We start from the raw sequence: 17857 nt of genomic DNA, 5'->3' as shown, positions 1-17857 counted from the left end.
CACAACAGATACCAAGAACTATTTCTTGTATATTAGAAACCTTTTAAACAATCTTTCTAGATCTGCTTGATCCGAATTATTCTCAGTCACACACGACTAGAGACGGAACAGTTTCTAAATTCTCAAATCACAAAAGCCAAGCTGCTCTCACAAGACACTTGCTTTCGTTCACGATTACTTGACAAGAACACACCTCTTGCTCAAGATTTTTCCCAATTGAACGTTTAACCTAAATCTACCCAAGGTAATCAAGTTATATACGTTCCCCACAATGTTATGTTTCCTAATATTGTGCTAAACCCAAATCTTCTTTACTTTACGCCAAAGTAATATTCTGGGCCCAATGATAATCTGACACGTCATTGCTCCATAACAAACTCGTAATCATGTGTCGCACATCGATCAGTATGTGTAACACATTCTTCTGTTCCACATAGTCAAGCTCAGTTCTCTTGAGCCTACATTCTCCCCTTTTTTATCTGAATGTGACAACCTAAGCAACCTGCAAGGACATCACAACAAGCCAAACAACCACACACAAAGATAACTTTCTATCTCAAGCCATAGCACACGAAATGTAACTGGAAACACATTCTTAGTCAATCATCAGCGAGAAGTTTTAACAACACATAAATAAGAAAGTCAAATAACCAAGTACACATCAACCGAAGGACAATTAATATATCACACTGGAAACCGAACAACTAAGAACTCGCACTTCCGTCACTGTCACTGTCTTCATCAACATCACCGTCTTCATCTTCATCTTCATCCACCTCCTGTTGCACCACGTACTGGCATACTCTCCCCCTGCTTAGTTGCACATTTAGAAAAAAATCCAAGTTAGAAAGATCAAATACTAAGTAACAACCAAGTATGATACTCTTACTCCTTAGACGAATCCGAATGGCCTTGAGACTAGCAATGGTACTAGCTATGTCCTCTTCGAGATTTGGGGGTCTTGAATCAGCACCTGACCCTATCCCAATTTTCTTATCCTTCACGACTAACTTAGGAAAGCCAGTGATGTCTACATCGCTGGTGTCAGGTGGCACTATGCGTTGGAGAAGCAGAACCTGCTGAATGAGTGTCTGAAAGATGATTCTACGTTTCTTGTCCCCCTTAGTCGTCTCAGCCATCGACATGATTTGATTGTAGACGATCTTTCCAAAGTCAAAACCCCGGTGATGGTAAAGCATATAGATAAACCTGAGACGTTCCTGATTCATCGTTGTGTAGTTCATTGTGGGAATCCAGTTAGAGCAGACAAGCTTGTACAGCACTTGATTTGTAGCGGTGAGATACTTGGAGCTCATATTTTCCCAGCGCCTGATTCGATTGTCAGTGAGAAATCCACAAACATGATCGATGTTTTCATCCAACCAATTTGGATCCTCTTCAAAACCCGGTATGCAGTACATCGAATTGATCAAGCTTGGCGAGACATCTACCAACGATCCTCTAACATAGACAGCCACGCCATCGTCTCGTTCTTCAGCATCCAACAGTTTAGCCACAAATTCCCTCACCACCGTTGGTTGATACGAGTCAGAATCAATGAGAGTGTAGATCAACCCCGAGTCGACAACAACCTTCTTAACATCAAAGAGTTTTTCGTCTGTGAGGGAGAGCCTTTGCTGATTGATGAACTTACGAGGTTTAAGGGCTTGATATCTCTCCAAAGCGGAAACCGAGATAAAACGAGCGGTAATGGGTGTCCTCTTAGGGCGCATCAGATGGGAAAACTCACGAGCCCTTGCTTCAAAGATCTCGCGACTGGCCTCGTAGCGAGGTTCCTTGGGAAGGAAATTGTCACCTTCATCTTCAGACGAGGCTGAGAGAGACTCAGCATGCGGCAGGGAAGATTTTGGTGGCGGAGCAGTCGAGGAAGCAGTTCGCTTGCGATGACGCTTGCGAGAGCTGGAGGGACCAGTCGAGAGAGACGGAGATGAAGCTGTTTCAGTAGTCTCCATGACTTGTTTCATACGAGCACTTCTTCGAGAGGGCTGCATGTTGCATTTTGAGGAAGAGAGATGGATGTGTCGGCCAAGAGAACCAAGATGTGACATAAGGAGAGATAACCCTAGCAACAACTTAGATGGGCCATTAGTAACACAAGTAGACAGGCCCGAATTGCCCACAAAGAATATAAATGCAATCTGTTTTTTTTTTTTTTAAACTTAGCACTTAAAAATATAACCAGTAATGAAGACATCTCTTACCACCGTGAAAAGAGATTGAGAGTATCAGCCGGACCATGACGAGCAACGTATCAAAAGAAATACCACTATATACAATAGAACATGAAGGCACACTCTCTTATGCCTTTTGTTTGGGAGAAGAGTCGCAGAGATCGTGTACTACACATAACTTGTCACCAAAAACTTTGTAGAAATCAATGAAACCAACCCAAGCATGTAGCTATTTCTCAGCCGAGTAGCTGTCACAGGCGAGATTCTCCTAGGATTGCCATCCAAGCTCAACTCCATCGTCACACTCATCTGTAAAGTCTGGAAACACACTTTAGACATCTTGTGTCATCGATCACTCCAACCCGATAGAGAAATATTTTTTTTTTTCAAGAACAGAAATCCAGCTCTGCCTAGTCCGGGTAGTGATCGAAGTCAGAGTCAAAGTGGAGTAACACCCAGCTCCAAAACGAGTACCCATCATTCGAGGCCTTTTTTTTGTCTAACACTTTTTTCAGTTGTTTAGCACACAGACTTCTCCATTTAAGCACTCAGCCTCTTTTGTGTTTCTTCATTCAATCCAGACAGTGATCAAGACTCAAACCGAAAATGTTGTAGCATCCTGGTCCGAGATGAGTGCCTTTCACAAGTGAATCAGACGAGTGTGGGATCAGAAATAAAGATGAATAGCTTTCATAGAGAGAACTTGTCGGTTCAAGGTGTTGATGTTGGGGTGACATCGAAACATGCAGCATCACATATTTACAGCGACTTTCCTCTCAGACATGACTTTCTCAGGGATTCACGATTTCCAACGCCTTCCGGAGACCCAGAAAGGTGTTGTAATCTAGTGGCTTAGTAAATAGATCAACCAGTTGCTTCTCAGATGATACGTGCTCGAGGATCACAACTTTTAACTCAACCATTTCTCTCACAAAGTGATGTGTGATATCCACATGTTTGGTACGTGAGTGCTGGACAGGATTCTTAGACAGATTTATTGCACTTATTTTATCACAGTGAACAAGCATATGATCAGAGATGATACCATAATCCACAAGCATTTGATGCATCCACAGTAACTGAGTACAACAGCTTCCCAATGCAATGTACTCGACCTAAGCTGTCGAAAGAGACACAATTTTGTTTCTTACTGTGCCACGACACCATGTTATTTCCGAGATAGAAACAACCACCAGAGGTGCTTCGTCTGTCATCTAAGCAGCCCGTCCAATCAGCATCACAATAACCTGCAAGGTTCACGTTAGTTTCAAAAGTGTAATGCACACCAAAATCAAGTGTAGCCTTCACATATTTTATAATTCGTTTGACATCATTGAGATGCGATTCCTTAGGATGTGCCTGGTAGCGTGCACATATCCCCACACTCAAGCACAAATCAGGACGACTTGCCGTTAGATAGAGAAGAGAGCCTATCATCGCCCGGTATAGCTTCTCATCCGCTGGTTTTCCTTCATCATCCCAAGAGAGTTTGGTCGTGGTGCTCATAGGAGTTCTTGCTATCTTACTCGTTTGCATCCCAAATCGTTTGACCAAATTCTTTGCATATGTGCTCTGTGAAACCGTGATACCATCCTCCAATTGCTTGATCTGAAGTCCAAGAAAGTAGTTCAGCTCACCCACCATGCTCATCTCAAATTCCCTGGTCATTGTTTTGACAAACTCATCCACCATCTCCTGAGAGGTTCCTCCAAATATGATGTCATCTACATAGACTTGAATGATCAAAATTCCTTTTCCTTTCTCTTCAATGAACAGAGTTTTGTCAACTCCCCCTCGCTGAAAACCATTTTTGAGAAGGAAATCAGTCAATCTCTCATACCAAGCTCGTGGAGCTTGCTTCAGGCCGTAAAGAGCTCTTTTAAGCTTGTAGACGTGATCAGGGAAATGAGGATCTTCAAACCCCTTGGGTTGTGTCACGTAAACCTCTTCTTGTAACACCCCATTCAGGAATGCACTTTTTACGTCCATTTGATAAAGCTTGATTCTGAGATGACAAGCAATTCCGAAAAGGAGTCTAATTGACTCAAGCCGAGCAACTGGGGCAAATGTCTCATCGAAATCAATGCCCTCAATCTGATAGTAACCCTGAGCAACAAGTCTTGACTTATTCCTGACCACATTTCCTTCTTCATTTGTCTTGTTCTTGTAAATCCACTTAGTCCCCACAATGTTCACATTTTCGGGTCTAGGAACTAGCTCCCAAACTTGAAGACGATCAAACTGCTACATTTCTTCATGCATTGAGTCCGTCCAGAATTCATCATCTAGAGCTTCCTGGATGTTCTTTGGTTCAATTAGTGAGACAAAGCATTCCAATTTCTTCATCTCAGCCATGAAACACGCCAGTTTGACCATATCTTTGAAGTTAATCTGCTTCTTACGTGTGACTCTCTCATCAAATATTCCCCCAATAACATCAGCAGACGAGTGATTTTTATGAACTCGTCCTTCATCCAGATTGACTTGTTCACCATCAGGCCCACTTTCATCTTCAGACTCATCTTTAACCTTAGCTTCAAGAGGCGCAGATGTAGTCTGTGTAACACACTCCATGGTTTGTGTTACTCTTGTCTGATAGAAACCAACATTATCATCAAACACAACATTCACATTATCTCTAATAAACTTAGTGCGTTGATTGTAGACTCTATAGGCTGAGCTGTTTGTTGAGTAACCCAGAAACATACCAACATCGCTTTTAGCTTCAAATTTCCCTAAATGTTCCTTGTCATTGAGAATGTAACAGAGACAACCAAAAACATGCATGTGACTGAGGTTGGGGGTTTTTCCTTTGAGGATCTGATATGGCGAGGTCTTAGTCTTAGATTTGACATACACTCGGTTTATCACATAGCACGCAGTAGCAATGGCTTCTGCCCAAAACCCAGATGGAACATTGTTACCACACAACATTGCCTGTGCCATCTCTTGCAAAGTTTTGTTCTTCATTTCCACAACTCCATTCTGTTGCGGGGTTCTGGGGGCAGCATACTGATGTCGAATTCCTTGACTTTGACATAACTGATAGAATTGCTCATTCTGAAACTCACCACCATGATCATTCTTGATCTGAATGATCTCACCATTCTGTTGTTTCAGTTGCAATGCTAAGACTTTGAAACTCTCTATAGCATCGGACTTGTTACGGAGAAAGTCCACCCAGGTGTATCTTGAAAAGTCATCAACCAAGACAAAAATGTATCGCTTGCTAGCAATACTCTCAGGAGATATAGGACCCATAAGATCCATGTGCACAAGCTCCAATATTCGTGTAGATCTGATTTCAGCAATCTGTTTGTGTTGTACCTTGATATGTTTTCCTTTGCAACACGCTCCACACACTGTGTCTGTCTCTCTTTCCAACTCTGGCACTCCCCTAACCACTTCAGCATTCACGAGTCTTGTTAGTCCATTAGTGTTCATGTGCCCAAGTTTCTTGTGCCATAGATCAAGTGTTGATTCCCTGGCAGTAAAACACGTATGTGATGGCTTCCACATATAGCAGTTGTTCCCAGAACGTACTCCACACAACACCAGATTGCCCTTTGCATCAATCGCACGACATTCTTTGCTGTTGAAGATAACCTCCAATCCTTCGTTACAGAGCTGGCTCACACTGATTAGATTGGCCTTGAGTCTATCCAGAAAGTATACATTTATAAGACGAGGAAGATCATCTCTCTCCATTACACCAACTCTCGAATTTTACCATAGCCTCCATCACCAAAAGTAACTTTACCACCTTTCACACACTGAATTTTATCGAGTTAGTCTTGATTTCCGGTCATATGCCTAGAACGTCCACTGTCGAAATACCAAGGAGGACTGTCTGGATTGTTGTGTTCAGTACTAGTATAGGCGAAATTGCTAATCAGAGCCGGCTCCTCATGTATGTGTGTTGTATTACATACCGGAGTGTGCTCTGTCGCATAGTTTGACACAACAGGCTCCATGTGTGACACCTTCTCCTCATGTATGTGTGCCATATTACATATTGGATTGTGCTCTGTCGCAGTGTTTGACACAACAAGCTCCATGAGTGACACCTTTTGAGTGTGCTCCTTGTAGTTAGGATATAAGTCTCGTTTTTCTGTCCAGACATGACCATAGTTGTTGGGTTCTATATGGCAGAGGTTTAGTCTCCAAGCTCATTTGTACTAATGCATACGGAAATAGCAAAACCTGACATTGTGCCCTCGTTTGCCACAGAAAAGACAGCCATTCCCTCGTCATTTGGACACAGCCTTGTTTTCGGTTCTGAACTTTCACTGAGGCAGGTTTAGCCGCTACGCAGTTCTTCTCAAGTTTTTCGCTTGGTGCCTCTTTTATAAAGACGATTTGCTCACCTGTATCAACTGTCTTGGGAGCAGCCCCTTGATATCCTAAACCCCAGTGTGCTTTCGAACTCTGACCCAAAGTTAGTAGATGATTGAGAGTCGAGGTACCAGTATTGAGCATCCTCAGCTTCTTATAGTTTTCAGTGAGTTGACTTTCAAGTAATTTTCTCTTGTCCATCTCCTGAACAAGAAGATCATTCAGTTGCTTAAACTTGACCTCAGATTGTTTCTGATTTCTTTCTTGGTCAGACACTGTTTTTCGAAGAGACAGAATTTCTTGATCTGATTCCTTTGACCCAGATTGAGAAGATTACTGGATGCTGGGTTGCTCCAACTCCATGGAATGTTGACCTGAGCTTTCAGCATTGCTCTGTCTTTGAGTAGTTGCAGATTCTCATGACTTAGCTCGGTAAATTTGTCAGAAAGTGTTATGTATTCTGCTTCAAGATCTTGAAAAAGATCATCATCATCCTCTTCATTTTCAGGACCCTCAGCTGGTTTGTTATCTCCCGCATCATCTTGAGCAACGAATGCTACGAAGTTTAAGAGCAGTCCTTCACCATCACTATTACTGTCTGAGTCGGTGTCACTGAAACACACAAGCGATTTGTCCTTTTTCATATTGTTCGGACATTCACTTTGAGTATGTCCAAAGCCTTTGCAATCAATGCACTTAAGCTCCTTTCTCTTAGCCAGAGGACACTCACTTCGAAAGTGACCAAATCCTTCACATTCATGACACTGAAGTTCTTTCCTTCTTGAATTTTTAGCAGTATCAGACCTTGAGGTTTGAGAATTGAAACGCTCAGATTCATTATTGTGAAAGCGTCCATTTGATCTGCCTCCACCTTTCTCCATACGCTTAACAAACTAGTTGAAATTTCGTGCCATTAATCCCAAGTTATCCTCAATCTTTGCAAATCTGTCATCTCCTTTAGATTCAGCTGAGAAGGTTATACTCTTAGGAGTGTTTGATAGCCGATCAGTCTTTTCAAGATCATGAACCTTCAAGATACCAGATAGTTGATCAAACTTCATCTCCTCAGTGTCCACAGCGATGTTAAGCACAGCTTTGTAAGCTTCAAATCGAGGAGGCAAACATCGCAGCAGCTTCTTCACCAGATCCTTTTCTTCATACTTCTTTCCGAGAACAGGAGACTCGCTGGCTAGCTCGCTGATTTTGGATATAAAACCATTAATGGGTTCATCATCTCCCATTCTCAAGTTTTCAAATCTTGAAGCCAAATGATCAATCCTAGTTCTTCGCACACTGGTATTTCCTTCGAGGTGATTGATCAGAGTATCCCAAGCCTCTTTGGCTGACTCACATCCCTGGATGATCTTGAATTGATCCAAGTCTACAGCTGAGAATATGACAGTGAGAGCTTTAGAGTTTAATTTCGAAGTAGCCTTATCAGAGTCGGTCCACTTGTCTTTAGGTTTTAATCCCATAGTTTTGTCCTCCATCAACATCGTGGGTGCAGCCCAACCTTCTTCAACAGCAGTCCAAGCATCTTCATCAATTCCTCTGATTATGTGTCGCATCCTTGCCTTCCAATGCCCAAAGTTCCCACCGTCCAGCATGATAGGCTTCAGTAAAGTCACAAGTTCCTTCATTGTTTCCATGAAATCCGCAGGACCTCAACCTGTTAGTAGTATTCGATACCACAGAGGTTTCCCGCTCCGATACCAAATGAAAGTTCAGGGATTACCAAATAAAAGAACACGCAACAGATACCAAGAACTCTTTCTTGTATATTAGAAACCTTTTAAACAATCTTCCTTGATCTGCTTAATCCGAATTATTCTCAGTCACACACGACTAGAGACGGACCGGTTTCTAAATTCTCAAATCACAAAAACCAAGCTGCTCTCACAAGACACTTGCTTTCGTTCACGATTACTTGACAAGAACACACCTCTTGCTCAAGATTTTTCCCAATTGAAAGTCTAACCTAAATCTACCCAAAGTAATCTAGTTATATACGTTCCCCACAATATTTTGTTTCCTAATATTGTGCTAAACCCAAATCTTCTTTACTTTACGCCAAAGTAATATTTTGGGCCCAATGATAATCTGACACGTCATCGCTCCATAACAAACTCGTAATCATGTGTCACACATCGATCAGTATGTGTAACACATTCTTCTATTCCACATAGTCAAGCTCAGTTCTCTTGAGCTTACAGCCACAATTCTAGTAAATTTGTCGGAGTTAACAATTTCGGGTGACTTTGCAAGAAACATAAATTCATCGGAGTTTGACTTTCGGAAAATTGAGTTTGTCGTCAAGTCCTCGGAAAGTTTCCGATGGATAATCTTATCGGTACACTGTCGGTTACATTTGTCGGGAATTTATCAGTATACTATTTTCCGAGATTTGAGTTTCCGACGAAAGTTATCATCGGAAAAATCATTGGCTGTTTCCGACGTATTTGTAGGAAACTTCCATTGAAGTTTATTGTGGAAAATTTAACGGTAATCTCCGACGACTCTCTGGGAAATTAGTGATTGAACACCGACTTCGTGAGTAAAGGTAAAACAGAGATTTATTGAAATATAAAATAGCTCATGAGCTTTATTTAGGGGCATAAATAAGAAAGGAAGAAGCTTGAGAGTTGTCTTCAAGAACTATAATATAAAGATGGATATCATATAAAATGTTATGAAGGAGACTGCTTTCTCAGCAGCCAAGGTTACATTTATGAATCCTCATTACACATTTATGAATCCTCATTACACATATTTATATGAAACTTCTCTTGCAACAAACCCTAAACATATAATCCTTCTTTGGGCTTCTGTCTAATAGACTTTAGCATCCATATGTTTCCGAGGAAAAATGATTTCAATAAAAAAATATTTTTTGGAGCCGGTGATATGGATTACGAAGATGGCGATTTCGATTTCAGATCAGATATGAATTGTGGTTGAAATATTAAAACCCAGAATATTATTGAATGGGAAATAAAAGAGCGAGAATGATGTTTTCAGTTGCAGAATTGTGTTGAATTGGAAATTTACAGAGGCTCTGTTTTATCTTAACAAAAACAGAGCATGAACAAAAACCTGAGAAGAAAAGCCAAACGTCACATTTTAATACATCCATCATAATTAAAACCAACTACTCACACAGAAGTGAGAGAAAGAGGGTGGAGATGTTCTTATCAATCTCAGAATTGTGATGAATGGGAAAATTACAGAAAAATTGTAGAGACACTGTTCTATTTTTACAAAAATAGAGTGTGGAAAAACAAACTACTTGATCCTTAACCATTGTTACCTTCTTCCACTGATTGTGGGTAGAGAAAAAAAGAGATAATAAGTAAGAAAAGACTGAGAAGAAATGAGGTGAGACATGTGTAAAACCGTGTGCCTTGCTTTTTTATATAATAGGATTTGCTGAGAGAGATGTTTATCTGTTTTTCCTCAGAATCCAAAACACCAACTTTTAACTGGGACTTTCAAAATATCAACGCGGAAAAAACAATTTCAGATTCCGACGATAAACTGACGAACTCCGTCAGACTTTTTGAGGCTTTTCCGACAATTTTCAGTTGTGGGTAACTTCCACGATTCTCTGATGAAGGTATTTGCATGTATCTCCTCGGAAATGGTTGTCAAAACTCCGACAATTTTCTGAGAAGTTTTGGAAGGTATGACCGATAACACTTCACCCCTAGGAAAATTATGATTTCTGAGAAAACTCCGACAAACATTTTTGATAAACTGCCGAGGAATTCAATTGGTTGGATATTCCGATGAAGTTTTCCAATGAAGTACCGACAAAACAAAATGGTTTTGTCAAAAAGTTCCGAGAAAATACAGATAAGAGTACTTAATCCTCGGTAAATTGTCAATGGCTTGTCGCAAATATTCTGACGACTTGTTTTCTCGGAATCTGTTGTCGGGTACGAGGCCCTTTTCTTGTAGTGTGCGCTAAGATTATTTTGCAAATCTTGCGCCGCTTTGGCGTCACCAAATACGGTAGTACCACTATCTTGTGTGAGATCAACGCAGCTATTACATCATCATCGTCATGAGGAGACAGAGGAGTGATTGAAGTCAAAATTTGGAAGATCATACCAAAGTTCATGGAGGAATTCAAACAAGGGGAAGTGGTGTCTACATTGATTTGTGACCGACCATCGTTTTCATGGACAATGCATATCCAAGTGGAAGAATATCTGTCATCGATGTCCCTTGTGTGGATTTCGCTTCCACTAGGGTATTGGTCAGGTTTAGTTATTATCTATATTAATAAAGTTACATTTTCTCTCTTCTTAAGCCTCCACGTCATCATGAAGGAGAGATAAATTAACGACATGTGGCATTAAAAAATATTCATCGAAACTTTACTTTTGTCTGGGTTTTTGCTTTGCACTTGCGTATGGGTTTCAGAAAACAATTCAAGGTCATTGTAAGACTTAATTCTCTTCTTCTTGCGCCACATCTGAAGTAAGTTATTGGTCAGGTTTTGTTATTATTAGTTAATAAGAACACAATGTGAAAAGCTGAGTCTGTAGTTTCATCATAAGACAAACCAAAAAGGAAAAAAAAAAACAGTTTTGATCTTTTTGTATATATCAATTATTTGGGTTCGTGCAGTCTATATAGCTTATTTTTTTCATGAATATCTTTACATGCTACTATTTTAACGAAGGGTCTGAAAAACAAGTAGATTAACTCGTTCATATATGTCTGGTATAAACTTATATATGTTGGTTTAGTGTCGGTTTGCATCAATGATTTGCAGCAGACCTAACCAGTTTTGGTTAAGCAGTGGTCATGGGTATATAGTAATTTTTTCGACATTCATGGTTCGTGGATAGTAGTTATTGTTTCCCACTGTTTTTTCTGATGATGTCTCTCCACCATTACTACTCTTTCCCAACTAACTACAAGTACTTAAGAGCCCTTATCCATATAAACAATAACTAGCCGGTTCATAAACTCACCGGAGAGCCCGATGAGCCAGGCACGTTAGTGCGAACCTGCTTCCATTCTACTTATGCTGGCAATATTATGGTTACAGCTACAAGAGTGAAAAGCTGCACACAACTCTCCATGGATATAGTTCCAGGTTTCTATTTGTTTGACATAAAAATTTATGCTGGTAGAGTAGTATTATCTATATACTTGGGTGAATATAACGAAGTATTGCTTTACGATTAACAAAAGAGAATAGCAATTTCTTGACATAATGTTAAACCAAAACAGGTAATGATGATATAGTAATCACTGGATGAGGACATACAGCAACACTAGCAGACCATGGTACCCAATGTGCACTACTAAAACCATTGGCTATTGCTGATGTTGCACCTACATGAGCTGGACCTTTCCCTATTGTTTTTTGGCTGTGATTCCTCCATGGAGAGACAAGGTTGTTTCTTTCATTAAGCCTTAACATGAAAGCTGGTAACTTCTCTTGATCTCCCATAGACATAGAGAAAATTGTATTCCAGCAGGGGCCAAATTCGATAGAAGAAAAGTGCCACTCGATTATAGTGTCACTTATAGACGGTATAGTTCATGGAAAATTATATAGATATATATATATATATTAATTAAAATGTTTGGTAGGCAGTTTAGTTATGGGTATCAAATATTTTGTCAGACATGTTAGTGCATGATTAATGGTAGTTTTTAGGATCGGGTTCTTAACGGAATATAAGAAACCGTCTCTTAATTTTTAACTAAAAAAACTAATAACCGGTTTTTAAATATCTTATCTTCCTATAGATGTCAAATCTACAAACCAACTCGCTCTTTACTTTGCAAGTTTGCATTAGATTCTTAGGTACTTTTTCCAACTGCTCATGCATCTTGCACACCATTGGTCAATAACCTAATAGTTACCCATCCAAAGATAAACGATACTTATTGAGTTATTTCAGATAAAACTTAAATGATTTGGTTCTTGAATTTGACAAGTTTTAGCTGGTTTAACAGAGCGCAATGTATTAGGAAATTTATTTTTATTTATTAGGGATCCTTAATATATCATTATGAGACATAAAATTGGATCGTATTCTGTATTTAAATAATAGTTTCTAGTTTTTAACAAATATTGCAATCGTGTTACCACCCACATTCAACTCCCGTTTTATATGTATAGTGTAGATTGTAATTTATAAAAATATATTCTTTTAAATGCAATTTCTCATCTAATGGAACTGCATGTTGGGCATTGTATACTTATTCGATTACCAAAAAGAATCATCATTATCACATTGCATTCATAAAAAGTATCTTATATGTTTCCTAGATTTTAGAATCATAATGTATATAGTTTTAAAGTTAACTAATTAAATAAACGAAAACTTTGAGAGATACTCGCAATTTTATTTTTGGTTGACCGAAATATTTACTTACAAATATTATAACCAACATTATTAGTTTTCTGTTTCTAAACATAACATATGTATTACTCAAAGCGATCTTGGCTGACATGCCTACATACGTTATGACATGCATCAAACTCCCCAATTTTTTGTGTAAACAGATTCTGGTGATGATTGTTTGTTTGGTTTCTAGATTTTGGATTTTGGTTTTTGGTTTTTGACTTTTAGTTTTTAGTTTTTGAATTTTAAATTTAGATTTTGATTTTTGATTTTGCAGTAGATTTTAGTTTTTTTGAAAAACATGATTGGTGATTTTAGATTTTAGTTTTTAGTTTTTGCTTTTTGCTTTTAAAATAATAAAACGAAAATATTCTTAAAGTAAAATATTTATTCTGGAAATAATAAAATATAAAAATTAAAAACAGCAAAAACAAAATAATATAATTCTACGTTTAAACATACACTTAAAATTTTAATTATATGTTTAAACATAAATTATATATATTATATATGTACATCTATACTTTATTTTATCATTTTTATTTATATATTTTTATTTATTTTTCTTTTACTCATTCATATTATAGTAATATTTTTAGTAAAAAAAAAAAGAACTGAAAATCCAACGGACAAGTTTTGAAGAAAACCCATGAAAACCATGATTTTCCTTTTTTGTTTAGAAATAGATATTTGGTTTTATTTAAATAGTTTCTCTGTATTGTTAATCGGTGATTTCTGTAGATATTACTTTATGAATATACAACTATTTTAACAAAGAAAAAAAAAGTAACGACAGTTTGCAAAGAAAAACCAAGAAAACATAGATTTTAGTTTTTGCATAGAAAAAATTAGTTTTCTCAAAATTTGGCTTTCCTAAATTTTAAGGAATCTATTTTAGAAAAATCTTAATTGGTAAAAAAATAGTTTTTAGAGAATCATAAACCAAAAACCATTGTAAGAACCACAAACAAATCAGCCGTCCTTACAAGATTTTGGACATATTGATCTGTTTACACAAAGATTTGTATTTTTCTATTATTGTAAAATATAATTGAACTTTCTTCCAAACGAATAGGTTACCAAGACAGTAGGGCATCATTATTTCGCTTGAATTAATGTGTGTAGACCATAATTAGTCTCTTCAGTAATAAATATATCTTGACAATTACAACAAATAAACAAACGAGCCGATTACAATAGACGAATTGATCATGGGCGGATTCACATGCTTGTTATTTACCTATCTCCATTAAATATTTAATATCTTCTTGAAAATCTGACATAGTTAAATATTTAGTCGGAAAAATTTCTGACATAGTTTTGTCTACATTTTTGCTGCTTACGTATCTCCGTACATATTCGTATACGCATTCGTCGCGAGACGCCACTCAACTTTATTGAATTAAAAGAACAATACGTTTTTGAACCTTGATCGACATCACGTATATATGCCAATATTTTTATTACGTTATACATTATACGGTTCAAATCCTATGATACAACCCAATTTATGTCACATATACCAATTAGCCTATAAGAAATAAAACGGTTTTTTTGGTGTAAATGTTAAGACGAAATAAAACAGTTTGAGAACTAAATATATAGAACATGACACATTAATATCATAATATTTTCGTATTTGAATTTGGACTGGTCTGGATGTTTACATCGGGCGATATCACCCGACTAGACCAGGATTGATGTCAAGACGAAGTTGTTGTTGATTTAACATTTAGACCAAAAAAAAAAGACGAAGTTGTTGATCGCCGAAAATGGAATACGTATACTTACAATATCAATTCAAATATGTGTACTACACTTATCAACAGAATAAATAGTCATGTTGGTATGACCCAGCCGACAAATGATGAAAGAAAGCCAGTGTAATAAATATGGAAAGGTAAAAATTGATAACCAGCTTTGGTACCTACCACCTTGGTTCTGATACGGTGGATCTTTTAGTTATAGCCGACAATTGATGAGAGCAGGGACTGATAATGTAATTAATAGAGGAGGGTAATTACAATTAAGTGCATTCTATCGTTTTCGGATCATTAATCGTATGTTTCTTCTGACCTTCCACGTGTGACCGTCTCATGCCATGATCATACATTAACTCCATTTCAAATTACTGCTCCCTCCGTTTAAGATTTTCTAAATTTATTTTTTTGTTCGTTAGATTATCTAAAATTTTAAAGTACTTTTAGTAGTTAATGTTGAAAAGTTGTATACTTTTAAGAAACATTAATTGAAAATATTTGAATTGCTTAAATACCATTGATTGATATTTATTGAAAAATGTATAATAAAATAAATAATAAATTCTATTGTAAACATTTATTATATTCTTAATAAGCGTGAATACTCTATAAAATCTTTCTTTCGGGAACAGAGAGAGTACTATATACCTGCACTTCCGTGCAAATTTTTTTCCGTCAAGTTGTTAAATTTCATTCAAAGGAAGAATACAAAAGCTCACGGAAGAACTAGAAATCCCCAGAAACACAAGCCCACAAGAAAGGTAACTAGAACCCACATCGGGCAACTTAGGAGAATACCAAATACAGACTTAACTATAGCTACAACAAGGATAAATCGAAAACCCACCATAAAGTTAGCACACTGCACTTGCAACCTTCCGACACCACTTGACGTTTCTGAACGAGATTTATCGTTGTCGCCCACGGCCCACCGAACGATAACATCAAGTTCTACGAACACAGAGAACACATCTCTTCCACCTAAAGAACCAGACTTTATAACCCAACAAGAGAGAACCACTCAAAGTTCTCCTCTTTCGGATACGGCGACACACTTCATGCGTCCAAGCAACGCCTCAATAAAAGCCATACAACCAACACTCTAATCTCAACAGATCTAGAGATAAAACGAAGTCAATCATCCCACCCGAACTCACCGAAAACATATAGAAACCGGCAGCAGGAGACAGGAAGCATTCACTACCACATCAAGAACTCGAAAAATTGCAGGTATAGAGACCAAACAACCAAAAGAGGGCCAGCGATTCTCTTTGAGAGCAGAACAAAGCATAGACAAACTTTTACACAACAATGGAAAACAGATATTCTAGACCACTTAAAACGGATGTCTCCGCAGGTCGAAAAGTGGAGAGCTCGTGGGCAAACGGAATCAAAATCTGACAAGGGAGGAGAACCCCTTCACCACCGAGGAAGCCTCAACTGCAACCTTATCACAGGTCCGCCAGATCTGACCCAGATCCGGTTAAAACCACACGAAACACTTCCAATCCCGAATTCCCTGGCTTCACATCATGGGTAATAGTCTCGCCGGTGCTCCAGCTGCGCAAAAGAACAATTAAAATGCAGATCTATTTCCAATAAAAGATAGCTCCAGAGACACCAACAAAGAGACCAAACCAAAGACATAGAAGAGAGAGAGAGGAAAAGCAGAGACTAGAACTACAGAGAGCAAACTGAAGGGTGACCGGCCAGTGGTAGAACCACCGGCCACCGTAACGCCAACGAGGAAGACGAGAGCTTTTTTCTTCTTCTTTTTTCGCTTTGGTTACTTATTAAAGAATATTGTTTTTGTGTGACACTTCCGTGCAAATATATTTTCATTCTTTTTATAAATGTATTTGATATTATTATTATTTTTTAAAATATATAATTTTTATTTTAGTGTTATATATTGTGTAACTCTATGATACTATTGTTTATATTTCATATTCGATATTATTAATATATAGTGATTTGTTTAATACATTTTACTTTGTTATTAATTTTCATTACTTACGAATATATTTTCGAGCTAAGTACAATAAACTAACAATCTGAAATAATAAAATAGACAACCTCATTCAAAATATGTTTTTCTTTAATTTATACATTTTTTATATAATATATTTTTAAATTTTATTTATTTATATTATAGAAAATATATATGTTTAAGATAATTTTTATTTACATGTTGTGTTTAAAAAATATACTTCAACATATATCATTTTAGTATTTACAAGATTTAGAAGTAAAAACATTGTTTTGTTTAAATAATATAGCCCAATTATTTTAAGAAATTTTATACATAGTAGCATATATCATATTATTTACTAAATTTTATTGATATAGAATATTTTTGGATGTTATGATATTATTTTTCTTTTTAATTAAGATTTCAAAATATTAGATTACTTTAATTTTTACAACATATATAGTTTGTTTTTTGGTGGTGCATTAAAAAAAGTTATTCTTTATTATCTATGATTTTATCTTTTGTAAAATTTAAAATATTATCATTTTTAGTTTGAATATTTATTTTCAAAATATATATTTTGTCAAGAAAAATTTGGAAAATTACACAACTATTTTTGAGTTTGAAAGATTATATGAATTTTGAATTCTTTTTTGTTTCTACGTTAATACATTATTTTATATAAAACAATTTACTTTTTGGTGATGTTTTCTAAACTTTTCTCATTAGATTTTGTTATAATTAAAATAAATATAATTTTATAATTAAATTTGATTTGTCATTAATATTTTAAACGAATTATTTAAATTTCATAGTTTTTTAATAACATATTTTTAAAAATAGTATATGAACTAAAGGTTATTATATACTATTATATTTTTGTATATAAATATTTTTAAATAATATATTGTTAAGAGTTTCAAAATAAATAAAAGATAATATATAGTTGTAGATATACAAGTTTAAGTTATCTTAATAAATTTATTTTTGTATAAAAATATTATATAGTTTACGAATTGTAATTCAACTTAATGATGAGTGATAATTTATCTAAATGAAATAATTTTTTTAAAAAAATTATTTGATAATTTACATATTTAATATAATATTTGATATCTAATGGATAAATCGCTTCTATTTTATATAATACAGAATATAATTATAGAATTTATAAAAATAGTGTAGAATTTTTATTTTCCTATTTAAGAATAAAATTTTAATTAATAT

At 36.4% G+C, this 17857-nt stretch overlaps 1 protein-coding gene and 1 long non-coding RNA gene across 3 annotated transcripts; both read right to left on the bottom strand.

Annotated features, from left to right (window-relative positions):
• Positions 1-278: 278 nt before the first annotated feature.
• Positions 279-2050, bottom strand: LOC106299353. 2 transcript variants are annotated; one of them, XM_013735460.1, is made up of 2 exons: positions 890-2050; positions 279-813 (listed from the first exon to the last, which is right to left on the bottom strand). In XM_013735460.1, exons 1-2 carry the CDS (start codon positions 2010-2012, stop codon positions 677-679), a joined length of 1260 nt encoding a protein of 419 aa, XP_013590914.1. In that variant the 5' UTR covers positions 2013-2050; the 3' UTR covers positions 279-676. The 2 variants fall into 2 exon arrangements, with proteins under 2 accessions (XP_013590914.1, XP_013590915.1); XM_013735461.1 differs by having other exon boundaries at positions 280-810.
• A 13732-nt stretch (positions 2051-15782) lies between these two features.
• On the bottom strand, positions 15783-16475 carry LOC106299348. The gene is made up of 2 exons (XR_001261755.1): positions 16334-16475; positions 15783-16218 (listed from the first exon to the last, which is right to left on the bottom strand). It is a non-coding gene; the product is annotated as an uncharacterized LOC106299348 (long non-coding RNA).
• Positions 16476-17857: the final 1382 nt, after the last annotated feature.

Source organism: Brassica oleracea, chromosome C6, assembly GCF_000695525.1.
Source record: "Brassica oleracea var. oleracea cultivar TO1000 chromosome C6, BOL, whole genome shotgun sequence".
NCBI lineage: Eukaryota > Viridiplantae > Streptophyta > Magnoliopsida > Brassicales > Brassicaceae > Brassica > Brassica oleracea.
This window is presented reverse-complemented; position numbering and strand designations above follow the sequence as displayed.

Coding starts and splice junctions, on each gene's coding strand:
- LOC106299353 (XM_013735460.1), bottom strand. CDS start 2,012: ATGCAGCCCTCTCGAAGAAGTGCTCGTATGAAACAAGTCATGGAGACT. Junction 814..889: donor CATTCGGATTCGTCTAAGGA/GTAAGAGTATCA, acceptor TGTGCAACTAAG/CAGGGGGAGAGTATGCCAGT.